The 14,467-nt window shown below is 51.1% G+C and overlaps 3 protein-coding genes across 7 annotated transcripts in view; 2 read left to right on the top strand and 1 right to left on the bottom strand.

Annotated features, from left to right (window-relative positions):
• Positions 1 to 5,366, top strand: part of STYXL1 (serine/threonine/tyrosine interacting like 1) — a 51,979-nt gene extending 46,613 nt beyond the window's left edge. For all 4 annotated transcript variants that reach the window (XM_025051567.1, XM_025051566.1, XM_015594636.2 and 1 more), the window contains one exon: positions 5,127 to 5,366. In XM_025051567.1, coding sequence (XP_024907335.1) covers positions 5,127 to 5,258 — 132 coding nt within the window. In that variant the 3' untranslated portion in view covers positions 5,259 to 5,366. The remainder of the gene's footprint in view (positions 1 to 5,126) is intronic.
• Positions 5,367 to 5,504: 138 nt separating this feature from the next.
• On the top strand, positions 5,505 to 12,983 carry TMEM120A (transmembrane protein 120A). The gene is made up of 12 exons (XM_006918565.3): positions 5,505 to 6,953; positions 8,579 to 8,697; positions 8,904 to 9,020; positions 11,035 to 11,094; positions 11,326 to 11,421; positions 11,500 to 11,589; positions 11,792 to 11,857; positions 11,952 to 12,013; positions 12,116 to 12,208; positions 12,345 to 12,409; positions 12,511 to 12,579; positions 12,656 to 12,983. Exons 1-12 carry the CDS (start codon positions 6,873 to 6,875, stop codon positions 12,767 to 12,769), a joined length of 1,032 nt encoding a protein of 343 aa, XP_006918627.1. The 5' UTR covers positions 5,505 to 6,872; the 3' UTR covers positions 12,770 to 12,983.
• A 168-nt stretch (positions 12,984 to 13,151) lies between these two features.
• Positions 13,152 to 14,467, bottom strand: part of LOC102894416 (NADPH--cytochrome P450 reductase) — a 59,692-nt gene continuing 58,376 nt past the window's right edge. For both annotated transcript variants that reach the window (XM_006918564.3, XM_025051565.1), the window contains 4 exons: positions 14,124 to 14,394; positions 13,901 to 14,046; positions 13,735 to 13,820; positions 13,152 to 13,638 (listed from right to left, as the gene is read on the bottom strand). In XM_006918564.3, the coding sequence (XP_006918626.1) occupies positions 13,494 to 13,638; positions 13,735 to 13,820; positions 13,901 to 14,046; positions 14,124 to 14,394 (648 nt within the window). In that variant the 3' untranslated portion in view covers positions 13,152 to 13,493. The remainder of the gene's footprint in view (positions 13,639 to 13,734; positions 13,821 to 13,900; positions 14,047 to 14,123; positions 14,395 to 14,467) is intronic.

Here is a 14,467-nt window from a genome sequence, read left to right as displayed (position 1 = left end):
CGATGGGGCACATGCAGGCCTGCATCTTGATCTTTACTAGCTCCTGCAGCGAGATGCACAGCTCCACCAATGAGGGTAAGGGACATCTGGGTGTGGTCATCCTGGTCAGTGGGTGGACAGGCACTTGGCCCCCTGAGGGCAATCCCAGTCTCAGGAGAACCTTGACAGTCCCTTCTTGGAGCAGCAGTCTTCGTCTCATCTGCAAAGTCCTGTTGTTGGGCACTCTGCGCAGAGGTGCCATCTGGGTAACTCTTGTCTAAAAAAGCTGCACAGCTCCTGGAGCTGTAGGCAGGAAGCACTGCTGCTATGACCTTGCTGTATCTTCTCCAGACTGAGTGACTCCTACGATGTGCAAGTGAGCTTTTTCTGCTACCAAGCAAGAATCCTGGATCACTGACACAGGTTGACCTGGGCTCGGCTCTGCTTCTGCCTGGGGTCCGTAGAGACATGTTTGCCTCCCATTGTTTGTGTGGTCCTGGAGGTCTTCCTTGGTGCACTGTGGAAGCTGTCCCCTGGGTGTTGTCAGCTCAGCTGTGATAGAGCCCACAGGCCTAGAAAGAAGAGTGTGGACCACTCTTGGGCAACATATTGTATCCTTATGGTTCCAGCTCAGCAACTTCAGGTACCAAGAGGGAGGTCAAGTGGTGAGCTTGGAAGAATCTGGCACCCAGAGTCACCTCTGCCTGTCCTGGGCTTTGAAAGCACTAGCACAAGGTTATGTGGGATCCCAGAGTCAGCAAACCCTTAACAAATCGATTTCAGTGCCTTTAAACTGCTGGGAGTAGCTTTGTCCCTTAAAGGTCTTCAGAGAAAAACAAAAACCAGCTCCTGAGGCACTAATAGCTAACATTGGCAGAGTGCTTCCCACATGCCAGGCTGTCTTAAACACTTTATGTGTAATGAAAATACAATGACCCTATTATCCCCATTTTATAGGAGGTATATAGTGGCTGACTAACTTGTCTGAGGCCCCAGCTCTAAGTGGCAGATCTGAAATTCAAAGCCAGATGGCTCAGCTCAAGAATCTGGGCTTTTAACAAGGCCCTTAGGTGGCAGGGAGAGCACTGGCCTTGCAGTCGGAAAAATGGGGCTATGGCTGGGTGCTGCTCCCTACCTAGAATGACTGGCATGTCCCTTCACCTTTCTAACCCCTAGGTAGGCAGAATAAGGCCTGTCCTTCCTGCCTGCTGCATTTGTTGTGAGTCCCACCAGATGCTTTGTGGGCTGGAGATGGGGTATGTGAGTAAGTATGTGGGGCTCTGGTTATGGTTGGTCCTCAAGAGCCTGTTCTGACCTAGCCAGCACTTAGTAAACCTTATAACTGCACAGCTCTGCCCCTGGCATCACATGTTTTACTTTTTTAAAAATTGTGGCAGAACACACACAAAATTTACCATCTTAATCATTTTTAATGTACAGTTCAGTAATGTTAAGTACATTCATGTGGTCATGCAACCAATCTCCAGAACATTTTTCATCTTATAAAACTGAAACTCTATGCCTATTAATAACTCCCCATTCTCCTTTTCCCCTAGCCCCTGGCACCCACCATTCCACTTTGCTTCTCTGATTTTACTATTCCAGGTACCTCACATAAATGGAATCATAAAGTATTTGTCCTTTTGTAATTGCTTTATTTCACTTAGCGTAATGTCCTCAGGGTTCATACCATGTTGCAGTATGTGTCAGAATTTTCTTCTTTTTAAAGACTGAATAATATTCCATGTTATGTAGAATTCACCAGTGAACCTGTCTGGGCCTGGTGCTTTCTGTGTTGGAAGATTATTTTTTTTTATTGATTTAATTTCTTTGATATAGGCCTATTCAGATTGTGTGATTTTGTGTGAGTTTTGGCAGATCATGTCTCTCCATTTCATCTAGACTAGATGTGGGCATAGAGTTGTTTCTTCCTTTATAAATTCTTTCGATGCCCATGGGATTTGTATTGATTTCTCCTCTTCATTTCTGATGTTAGCAATTTGTATCTTCTCTCTTCTTTTCTCAGTTAGCCTGGCTAGAGGATTATGGATTTTATTGATCTTTTCAAAGAACCAACTTTTGGTTTCATTAATTTTCTCTATTGATTTCATGTTTTCGATTTCATTGATTTTGCTCCAATTTTTATTGTTTTGTTTTGTTTTTTTCTGCTTACTTTGGATTTAATTTACTCTTATATTTTCATTTTTTTCTGCTTACTTTGGATTTAATTTACTCTTATATTTTCATTTCAAGCTTAGATGACTGACTTAGGTGAACATTCGGCTTGGTGAATGTTTCATGTGAGGTTGAGAAGAATGTATATTCTGCTATTGTCGTACAAAGTAGTTTATAGATGTCAATTGATGGTGTTGTGTTCAACTACGTCCTTACTTATTTTCTGCCTGCTGGATCTGTCCATTACTGATAGTGGGGTGATGAAGTCTCCAGCTGTAATGGTAGACTCATCTATTTCTTCTTGCAGTTCTATCGGTTTTTGCCTCAAGTATATTGATGCTCTGTTAGGTGCATATCATTGCAAGTATAAGCTACATTTTGTTTATCCATTCATCTGCTGATAGACACTTGGGTTACTTTCACCTTTTTTCTATTGTGAACAATACAGTTCCACTATGTACATTGACCTTTGAACAACACGATTTGAACCCCACACATAAGTGGACCCAAGCAGTTCAAACCTGTGTTGTTCAAGGGTCAACTGTATTTTCGATCTGCGGTTGGGAATTCATGTACGTGGAAGGATGACTTAAGTTACATGTGAATTTTTGACTACATGGTGTGTTGGGTTACTTTCTCCTTTTGGCTATTGTGAATAATGCTGCTATGAACATGGGTATGCAAATATCTCTTTGAGATCCTACTGTCAATTCTGTTGGGTATATACCCAGAAATAGAATTGCTGGGTCATATGCTAGTTCTATTTCTAATTTTTTGAGAAATCTCCATACTGTTTTCCACAGTGGCTGTACCATCTTACATCCCACCAACAATACAAGGGTTCTGATTTCTCCACATCCTTGCCAACACTTGTCGTTTTCTGTTTTTTTCAATAGTAGCCATTTTAATAGGTGTGAGGTGGTTTCTCACTGTAGTTTTGATTTGCATTTCCCTAATGATTAGTGATATCAATCATCTTTTCATGTGCTTATTGGCCATTTGTATATCTTCTTTGAAGAAATGCATATTTAAGTCCTTTGCCCATTTTTTTGTTAGGTTGTTGCTGAGCTTTAGGAGTTCCTTATATTCTTCATATTAACACTAGGAGATATATCTGGATATAAAGCAGATATATGATTTGCAAATGTTTTCTTCCATTCTATGGATTGCCTTTTTACTCTGTTGATTGTGTCTTTTGATGCACATAAGTTTTTAATTTTGATTTAGTCCAACTTATCTATTTTTTCATTTATCACCTGGACTTTCGGTGTCATACCCAAGAAATAATTGCCAAATTCATGTCATGAAGCTTTTCCTATATGTTTTCTCCTAAGGGTTTTATAGTTTTAGTTCTTACATTTAGATCTTTAGTTATTTTGAGTTAATTTTTACACATGGTATAAGGTAAGGGTCCAATTTCATTATTTTGCATGTGGCTATCCAGTATTCCCAACACTATTTTTGAAAAGGCTCTCCTTTCTCCATTAAATGGTTTTGGCACCCTCGTTGCAATCATTTGACCATATATATGAGAGTTTATTTCTGGGCCGTCTATTCTATTATATTGGTCTAAGTATCTGTCTTTATGCCAGGACCACAATATTTTGATTATTATAGTTTTGTAATAACTTTTAAGGTTTGAAATCAGGAAGTGTGAGGCCTCCAGCTTTGTCTTTTTTCAAGATTGTTTTGGCTCTTTGGGGTCCCTTGAGATCCCATATGAATTATAGGATGTATTTATCTGTTTCTGCAAAAAACATTGTTGGGATTTTGATAGAGATTGCATTAAATGTATAGATCGTTTCAAGTAGTATTGACATCTTAACAATATTAAATCTTCCAATCCATGTAAATGGGGTGTCTTTTCATTTATTTATGTCTTTTTTAATTTCTTTTAGCAAGATTTTATAGTTTTGTGGGTACAAGTTTTTTACCCCCTTGTTTGAATTTATTCCTAAATATTCTATTCTTTTTGATGCTTTTGTAAGTGGAATTGTTTTCTTAATTTCCTTTTCAGATTGTTTATTGTTAGTGTATAGATATCTAACTGATTTTGAGTGTTGATTTTGTATCCTGTAACTTTGCTAAATTCATTTATTAGTTCTAACAGTATTTTTGGTGTAATCTACATATAAGAACATGGTGTCTGCAAAAAAAAAAAAAAAAAAAAAAAAAAAAAAAAAAAAAAGATAATTTTACTTCTTCCTTTCCAATTTGGATGCCTTTTCTTCCTTTTTTTTCCTACTTGCTGTGGCTAGGACTTCCAGTACCATGTTGAAGAGAAGCAGTGAAAGTAGGCATCTTTGGCTTGTTTCTGATCAAAGAAAGAAAAAGCTTTGTCTTTCACTATTGAGTATGATGTTACCTGTGAGCTTTTCATATATTACCTTTATTATGTTGAGGTAGCTTCCTTCTATTCCTAGTTTATCGAGGCACTACTTTTGCCTTTTCCTTTTTCCTCTGTCCTCAATTCAGATGAGACCAGCATGTCACCTTCTTTCATGTAATAACCCTTCCTGCATTTTAGGGTGGATACCTGAAAGAAGACAGCTTTGATTTTTCTTCTTCAGAGAATTTGCCCACAGTTCTCTTCCCTTTTCTGTTCATTTATCCACTCACAATGCGAACCTTTGTTGAGGCTGCACCATGTGCCAAGCATGGGCATGGAGCTTTCCTGCCCATGGAAGGTTTCATATATGTTGTCTCAACTTCCATAGGAGCCATCTGAAATAAGAATGGTTGCCGTCTCCATATTCAGAAGCAGAGGTGCAGAAGAGCTTGCCCAAGGCAGAGCCAACTCCTATGACTCCTTTGCCCTAATATATTAACCCCTGCTGTTCCTGTGTCCAGCCCTTAAGCCATGTTGCTGGTCCCTAGGCAAATGCCTCCTGTTCCTCCTGAGCTGGCTCTGATCTAAGTGGAAAGGGCCCAGGTCCAACTCTGAAGTCTGTTTTCTCTCTTTGTGTTCACAGAGGTCCTGGGCCTATGTCAAGAAGTGTAAAACCAACATGCGTCCAAATCGGGGTTTGGTGGCTCAGCTGTCAGAGTGGGAGAAGATTGTACTTGGAGACACTGTCACAGACATCGCGGATCCACTCTACTGATCTCAGTGGCACAGCTATGGGTCCTGAAGCAACTTGCTTGGGAACTTGTGGGTAGTGAGTCAGGGTGTGTCACCAGGTTTGTGTGGAAGAAGGCCTTTACTATCTAGAGCCTCTTGTCAGTCTCCTGCATTTGTTCTTCCCGGGCTCCTTGTTCATGCCACACAGCGGGTGCACTCTGCTCAGACTTAGTAAGCACCCTCATTTCTACGGCATCCTGGACCACCCCCACTGCACTCCTGAGGTTGCCTCTGGAAGAACATCTAGCTGACACAGCAGCCGTCCCACTTGACTTGTACTCTTTGAAGGCTGCCTGAAGACAGCTTCAGGGGTCCCCACTGCCTGTGTTGGTCCACAGGGTGGGTATCACAATGCCTACCTACCCATGGTCATAGCTCCCCCAGCCCTAGAGATGCCAGGCCCAGGACCCAGGCTCCACAGCTCTGAGAGGCTCCTGGCACAAGGGCAAACCTTTGCCTCATTCCCAGTCCCTGCATTACCCACTACTCCACCAGTTCATCACTTGTACAGATTTCTTTTCCGTGCTCCTACTCATTTCTGCCTAGCTGTGTTCAACAAAAGATTCCTACACCCGGGTATCTAGAAATTTCTCAGGTCTTAAAGAGTTTATTTCAGAATGTGCTTCAGAGTTCTGGTAGGCCCACAGAACAAGCCCGGAGTCATGAGAGGGCACAGACAAGGGGATTGATGGGGGAATTTAGGGTGTCCCTGTGTTCATTCAGCAAATATCCCCTGCCATCTGGGCAGGGCTGGAGATATAGAGATGAATACCATCGGACCTCCTAGGATTCTTTGCAGAATCTCCCCTACTCCAAATGGAAACCCAAGCCTTCCAGGAATGGGGTTTTGCCAGAGGGGTTAAGAGTTTTTCAGACAACACAGGCTTTAGTCAGGATCTGAGCTGGAACAGAACCTGGGACAGCTGCAGAGAGATGGCTCTGTGAGTTTAGGACCTCCTGGTAGGCATGGTAGAGCTATTCGAAAGTTTTCGGCAGGGACATGGTAGGAATTTGCCGTGTGTTTTAGGAAGGGCAGTCTGGTAGCTGTGTGAAGGGACAGTAGCAGTGAGCCTGGAAGCAGAGTAGTAAGGACGCTGCTGTAAAAATCCAAGCAGGAGGAGGTTCGGTAACCCCTTCCCGCAGAGGCGCAGCTTCCCAAAGATGAAAGTCTTTGAGGCAGATGTCACCTCCCTGGACCTTGGTTTACTTCCAGCATGACGGGCTGGGACACTGCTGGCTGCACCACGCAGTTGGCACGACCCGTGGAGCCCAGCCAGGAGCCACCGTCGCCACCAACCCAGCCCTAGTCCAGGCCGGTGGTAGTCGCTGGGCAAGCTGCTCTGAGTGTACTTGGCCCCGCCCAGGCCCTGCCCCCGGCCCGGATTGGCTCTGGTAGGGGCGGGGCCAGCGCGTTCACGGCTCCAGGCCCTTTACTCATTGGAGGTCGCGGCGGCGCGAGCCCGGAAGCGGACGGGGGCGGAGGCGGCGGAGGCGGAGGCGGCGGCGGCGGAGCCTGAGGCGGCTGAGGCGCCCTGGACTCACCGGGTTTGCACCGGTCTCCTCGAACCTCGGCTCGTCTGGCTCCTGCCCGGCAGCCATGCATCCCACGCCCCCGGGCCCGTTGGGAGACTGCCTGCGGGACTGGGAGGAGCTGCAGCAGGACTTCCAGAGCATCCAGGTGAGCGCCAGTAGGGGCGCCCATTGACCCCGAGCCACTTCTTTTTGGCTCGGGGTCAAGGGTCGGACAGCACTGTGCCAGGCAGCAGGGAGCTCAGGGTCAGGGGTCGGGGACCCTGGCATCGCTCCCGAGGGCGGCCAGGCCGTGGGTCCCAGTGTCCCACCTGGACCCTCCTCTCGGCGTCACATCAGTGTCCGATAGAGGCACCCTTCGCCCGCGCAGCCGCGACCCCGGTGGGGACCTCGGGCCCCCTGCTAGGGCTTTGGAGAGAGACCCCGACCTCGATCCAGCCTTCTTCCAGGAGAGTGGCCGTTTGAATCCAAACCGCCCGGGCCCAGTCTTGGGTCAGTCACTCAGCAAACATGCCCAGTGCGCCGGTCCTGCGGGAGCCGCGAACTGCGCTGTCCAGCCGTCTGGGCTGAGTGCCGTGGGGCAGCACCCCGAGAGGCAGCCGTACCTTGGGCGCCGCTGGGAAGTGTTGTTCCGGCCTGTATGGGGGCGGGGCCGATCCAGGATGAAGGACAGCTCCCACGGAGACCGGCCCAGGTGGCTACTGCAAAGAGTGAGGGAAGAAGCGGGTGGGCCATTCTCTGCAAAGACTCGAAGGTCCTGGCCGGGACTGGAGCCTCTTTGAGATCAGTGGAAAGCAACGGGAGGAACTGCCTGGGTCTGGCTTACAGGGGCCATGGTGGTGTTCCGTGGAGAGGCCAGGGAGGAAGAGGCTGCTGGCCTCCTCTGGACAGGAGAGGTGGTAAACGCTAGGTTCTGAGGGGGCGTGGTAGCCCGTCCCGGGCATAAGAAACAAGACCCAGACAGAGTAGGGTTCAGGCCATCTTGATCAGACCCTCGCCTCTTCTGGACTGGTTCCAGCCCCTTCCTGTCTGCATCGAAGCCTAGCTGCCCCCGCTGTTATTAGTGCTTCTCCCCAGAGACCTAAGCAGAGCATACCTAGAATCCCAGCCTGACCACCACTGTCCTGGCCTCAACCCCTGTCTGACCTTCCTCACATTGCCCCTTGCCTGATCTTCAGGCTGCTGCTTCTTTAACTCACCCACCAGGGCAAAGTGCTCTGGGAAGCCTTGGGCCAACAGTGCTGGGGGAGGGGTATGGGACTAGTCTTATAGCAGGAGGTCCAGGGGCTGAAGCCTGATGACTTTTAACCTGGAAGGAAGACACTAGGAGTGCCAGAACAGAAGTCATCTTAAACTACCCCACCTCCCCCTGCACTTGCAGGCTAGAGGGAGGAAGATCTGAGAGGGCCAGGGGCGGCTTCAGGCAGCCTGCTTGGTCCAGAAGGTGGACCTGTGGGCCCAGAATCCAGACTCAGAGTGGGACAGAAAGGGGTGGGAACAACTAGTAGATGAGATGATATTAAAAAAACCTAGCCTCTTTCTGGAAGAGGGATGCTGTGGGGGCTTTTGGGCTTGCAGGAAAAACCTTATCTCTTTATCTGCCTTGGAGAGAGAGCAACCTTAGGGAGGTCCCTGGGCTGGCACAGCCAGCTGCCTTTTTTCTGTGAGACCCTCCCAAGAGCCTTGGGGAGTCTGTGCCCTGCCTTCTGCCCAGTGGACTGTGGCTCAATGGCCCCCAACCAGCCTGACCCTTCTCCTCTGCCTGGTCCACAGGAGACCCACCGGCTGTACCGCTTGAAGCTGGAGGAGCTGACCAAGCTGCAGAACAATTGTACAAGCTCCATCACTCGGCAGAAGAAGCAGCTCCAGGAGATGGCCCTCGTCCTAAAAAAGTTAGGACCACCCCTCAAGCCCTCCCCCACCCCCCTCAGCCTCAGTCTGGGGGTGGATGTCTGATCTGGTGGGGCGGAGGGCTGGTGCTCACTCCCTGGCAAGGCTACTCCCCTTTCTGGGCCACGTTAGGTCTCCTGCCCCACAGTGTCAGTGTGATACCTGGGGCCTCCTGCTCTTACTCTGGCTTCTATGGTCCCTCCTGCAGATGCAAACCCTCCCTCCCAGTGGAGGCCAAGGAGGCTGCTCAGGAGCTGGAGAACCAGATCAAGGAGCGCCAAGGCCTCTTTTTTGATATGGAAGCCTATTTGCCCAAGAAGAATGGGTGAGACTGCTCCCCCAAATTCAGTTCACAGTCACTCCTGGGAGAGAGGCCTGAAGTGCAATCTTCCTCTGCTTGATCATTTGGTCAGCAGATGTTCTCTGGGCCCACTCTGGGCTGAGTAGTCAGCCACAGTCCTACCTCAGGGGAGATAGCTGAGTGACAGTGACAGCTTACCAGGATGGGTGATTTGTGGTGGAAGTACAGGGAATGGGAGCGCTCAGGAGGTCAGAGAGAGCCTCCTGGTATAGGTGAGGCCTGAGCTGAGTCATGAAGGATAAAGGATTGAGCTTTACTCATGAAGGCAGTAACAGCAGGTGTGGAGGGAGGTGAGCGGTTATGATGAGACCATAAGAAGAACCAGGCTGCAGTTCTTGCCTCAGGCCCAGCAGGCAGGGCCTACTTGTACTTGAGGGGTCAAGTACAAACTTCTACTACCACCCTTCTAACACTGAAGCAGGTAGGCGGGGAAAGTGCAGAACCCTAGGCTGAGTGAAAAAAATCCAGCAGAGATGGCAGACAGCCAGACAGCTGGGAGAGAGGCAAGAGAAAGAGTGGCCAGTAGCCTCAGATCAGATGGTTAGGGGGTCGGTCAAATATGGTAATGAAGGGGAAATGCTTCCTGGAAGTCAGGGTGACCTTGGAGAGAACCACTTGACAGAAGCGTGTGGGTGGAAGTTGATATTGGGGATGACAAAAGAGCTGAAGAGACGGCCAAGTTTAGGCCATACTTCAGAAGCTTGGCTGTGAGTAGAAGGAGAGATTAGTACCTAGAACGTAGTGTGATGGTTGAGGGGCAGCTTTTGCTTGGTTGTATGTATAACTTTGTACATAAGACAGACTTGAGCATATCTACCTGCCTAAAGGTGGGGCCTGCAGAGGGGAGAGAATCAGAAAAGTGGCACTAAGATATGGAGGGAAACCCCTGGGGATATGGGAAGGGCTGAGCATGGGCTCCTGTAATTTGGGATGGGGGCGGTGCAGAGACATGGGTGATCAGGCAGTCAGGGGAGATGTCAGCTGCCAGCAGGGAGACAGGAGGGAGGATTTGGGAGAGAGGGTCGTTGAGGCCATTGCTGGGACGGGATACGGAGCTGGTGATGGTGCTGAGAGGCAGCCTGGCAGCCTGGTCCAAGTTCTCACTGTGCCCCTGAATCTCTTCGCAGCCTTGGGAAAGTCCCTTTAACCACTGTGACCCCATCAGTATGGCTTGAGTGTGAACAAGAGCCCATGTAAGGGTGCAGCTGCTTAGTGCACTACTGTGGCTCTCTGATCACCTCTTGAAGTTTCTCTGGCAGAGAAGGATGAGATGAGCTTAGCTGGTGGGTGTGTGGCAAAGCCAGGAGGTGGGAGTTATGAGTTTGCAAGAAAGTGATTAACATGTGAAGGAGGGTTTGGGGATTTAGCTGTCTTGGGAAAGAGGAGCAGGATCAGCAGGGCCTGGGAGCTGGGGGAGATTCAGAAAGGGGGAGGATCCATGTGGCTGGGAGGCTGGGCACTCAGGGGTCAGAATATAACCAGCATTGTGAAGAGGCCATTCTGGGTTGGGAGGAGATCCTGGTGTGGTCGTGTACATGGGTTGCTGCAGTGGAGTTGGGACTGCGGGTTCTCGAAAGCAGTAGAAACTATAGGGTAGATGATAGATGGTGATTATGCATACAGGCGTTGAGAACACTGCCCAGGCCCACAGGGGTGATCTGAGATGGGGCTTCCATGGGGTGGGAAAGCCAGACTACCTTTAAGGCCCTTAGACAGGGGAATGTGGGTGATGCTGAGAGAGGGAAGGGATATTGGTTTACGTTGGAGCAGGATTTGGGAGTAGGCAGGCAGAAAGGCTGGGCATCAGTGTTTCCCGTAGCAGCAGCCAAAAGTCAGAGCCCTAAGCCAAGGCCGTGGAAAGGCCTGGTGGGGGTGGTGACTCAGGCACTGGGCAGGCCTTTCGGGAACTCTGTGCCCTTTACCTTTTGGCTTCTCTTTCAGTTGGGGCCTCTCCTCACCCGGTCTCCCTCTCCTTTAGGTTGTACCTGAGCCTGGTTCTGGGCAACGTCAATGTGACACTCCTGAGCAAGCAGGCTAAGTAATTGGTTGTCACAGACTGGGTCTCAGTTCTGCTCTCCACCCTCCTGGGGCCTTTCCACTCTGCCCCAGCTGTCCTGGCTGAGACTTGGGGTTCAGGGGCCACTGCCCCATGCTGGCCCCATGCCATGCCTGGAAGTGTGTTCAGAGCAGGCACCTCCCTCCTTGGGCGGAGGCGAGGGTGGGTCCCGCCAGCATCCCAGCCTGTCCCATGGGTGTGTGCCCATCCCAGGTTTGCCTACAAAGACGAGTATGAGAAGTTCAAGCTCTACCTCACCATCATCCTCATCCTCATCTCCTTCACCTGCCGCTTCCTCCTCAACTCCAGGTGGGTATCCTGCTGCTTGAGGACCAGACCCTATGCCCTCTCCAGGCTCCAGCACCAACACCATGTCCCCTTCTGCAGGGTGACAGATGCTGCCTTCAACTTCCTGCTGGTCTGGTATTACTGCACCCTGACCATCCGAGAGAGCATCCTCATCAACAATGGCTCCCGGTGGGCAAGGGTGGGGGCCCCACCCCAGCTCCTGAGGGGCCGGGGAGGGGTGTGGAGGGGCTATCCTAGGAAGTGGGAGTGTGCTATAGCTGTCTGAGAAGCAGGAACTGGGCTGGGTGCTGGTTTCTTCCTACCTCAGCCCACTCCCTGTCCCCAAGCACCAATCCTGGGGGATAAGAGTGACAGCAGCTTCCTGATACAGGATCAAAGGCTGGTGGGTTTTCCATCACTACGTGTCTACGTTCCTGTCGGGAGTCATGCTGACATGGTGAGTATCCCAGCTTGGCTCGGTGGGGGAGAGCTGGGGCAGGGAGAGTTGATGTCCCCTCACCCCTTACCCCTTCCTCTGCTTTCTGCCTTAGGCCCGATGGCCTCATGTACCAGAAGTTCCGGAACCAATTCCTGTCCTTCTCCATGTACCAGAGTGAGTGTCTTAGAGGTCCTTGCTCAGCTCAGGACTTGTCCATAGGGAGGGGCGGGGAAAGGACTTGGGGCTCCAGCTCAGTCCTAACACCCCTCCCCCCAGGCTTTGTGCAGTTCCTCCAGTATTACTACCAGAGTGGCTGTCTGTACCGGCTACGGGCCCTGGGCGAGAGGCACACCATGGACCTCACTGTGGGTGAGTGGGACGTGGCACCCCACTGTGGATCTCGATGGGGCTGCTGTGAAGGGAAGTCCTTTCCTCTAGAGCTGTGTCTGAATGGTGTCTCCTTTTGTCCCTGGTTATTCTGTGCCCTCCTGCTTTTCCCCCGCAGAGGGCTTCCAGTCCTGGATGTGGCGCGGCCTCACCTTCCTGCTGCCTTTTCTTTTCTTTGGACATGTAAGTTGTATCTGTGTCCCTGTCCATCCAGCTGTCCAGCCCCTGCTCTGGCTTGAGCAGGGACTGTGTTTTACTATGTGAAACCCCCTCCTCCCTCTCAGTTCTGGCAGCTTTTTAACGCACTGACATTGTTCAGCCTGGCCCGGGACCCCAAGTGCAAGGAGTGGCAGGTGAGCCGGAGCCCCTGGAAAAGATACTGGGTGGGCCAGACTCCGGCCTCTGTCCTAACCCTGATTCTTCCTTCAGGTGATCATGTGCGGCTTCCCCTTCCTCCTCCTCTTCCTTGGCAATTTCTTCACCACCCTGCGGGTCGTGCACCAGAAATTCCATAGTCAGCGGCATGGGAACAAGAAAGACTGAGACTGGACTTTCCCCTGCCCACCGTCTTGGAAGGGGCTTCTGTACCTCATGTGTTGTTTGAGGGGGAGGGTGCTCCCCTTGTCCAGGAGGGGCTCTTCTGCTCTCCCTTAGTTTTATGGACTCTGTGGGCCCCGAAGGCTATGTTGGAGAAGCCTGGTGTCCCAGCCTGCAGGGATCTGGGGGCCAGAAGCCTCAATAAAGGAAGGGAGGCACAGAGGTGGCTCCAGGTGTGTGTCGTCCTGAGGGTAAGGCAGGGGCTTGGTGACTCTCTGTGCTGCCATGGCATGGGTTTGTGGGGCTCCAGAGTTGTTGGTCTCTCTGGGGTCTGAGTAAAGTAGACCCAGGTGGAGGCCTCAGATCTATTCAAGGAATATCAAACAAATACAGAAAACAGAACTTTATTCCAAGGACCAGAGATTATTTAAAATTATTTACACTCATTGAAAATCATGTGGAGGGGCCAGCTGAGAGAAAAGCCCCTTCTGTACAGCCACCGGGGGCCTGAGATGTTCACAAAGTGTGGGCCCGGTCACCCTTGGCCATGTTGCCCTGCGACCAGGGGGCTCTGGAGGGCACATCTCGGACCCAGAGCAGTCTTTGTCACTGAGCCTGCCTCCTGTGACAAGGCCTAGCAGAACCTACCCAGGAGACTGGCAGAAGAGGGAGGAACATGATTACAAGGGGAAGCAAGTCTGTAGGGTGTGAGGGCAGGACTGGGCAGCTCCTAGCTCCACACGTCCAGAGAGTAGCGGCCCTTAGTCATCAGCTTCTTGATGTAGTCCACAGCCTGGGCATGCTCCATGGACCCCAGCTCAGCCACGATGTCGTAGAACGTGTTCTGCACATCTCTCGCCATGTTCCGTGCATCCCTGCGGGGAGGAAAGAGGTGGCACTGGGAGCGGAGCAAAGGGCCCCAGCATGGGCAGGCAGGGCCTCACCCCTCCCACTCCTCTGCCCTCACTTACCCACAGACATAGATGTGGGCACCCCCCTCATGGATCAGCTTCCACAGGTGCTCCTTGTCCCTCTTTAGTAAGTGCTGGACGTAGACCTGAGGCCAGAGAGTGGTGCCCGTGAGGAGGCCAATCTGGCAGCCCTCCACCCCGCCACAGCAGCCTGGCCTGGCCTCACCTTTTGGGGCTGCTCCCGGGAGAAGGCCACGTTGAGCTGGGTGAGGGAGCCTTCCTTGTGGAACTGGGCCAGCTCCTCGCGGTACAGGTAGTCCTCGTCAGAGCGGCGGCAGCCGTAGTAGAGCAGCGTTTCCCCCACCTCCTTGCCTGCGGGGGGGATCAGCCGGGGTGAGTGTGGAACCCCCCATCCCATCCCTGCCCCTCGCTTGGGCCCGTGAACTTACCCTGATGCTGCAGCCAGGCTCGCTCCTGGATGAAGCCTATGAAGGGGGCAACCCCGGTGCCAGGCCCCACCATGATGACAGGTGTGGTGGGCTTGAAGGGCAGGCGGAACTGGGACTTTCGAACAAACATGGGCACCAGAGCCCGTCGGCCATTCTCCTTGGTGGGCTCCTTGGCCCGCAGCCAGCTGGTGGCCACGCCCTTGTTGATGCGGCCAGACTTGGTTTCATATTCCACAGCTACGGCACAGATGTGCACGGAGTTGGGGTGGACCTGGGGGGGTTGGCGGAGGCAGGAGTGAGCTCAGCAGCCGTGCCCTAGCTAGTCCCCTTCACTACCTGAACCG

This window comes from Pteropus alecto, unplaced genomic scaffold, assembly GCF_000325575.1.
Source record: "Pteropus alecto unplaced genomic scaffold, ASM32557v1 scaffold68, whole genome shotgun sequence".
Lineage (NCBI taxonomy): Eukaryota > Metazoa > Chordata > Mammalia > Chiroptera > Pteropodidae > Pteropus > Pteropus alecto.
Note: the sequence above shows the minus strand (reverse complement) of the source record. Positions and strands in the feature narration are given on the sequence as shown.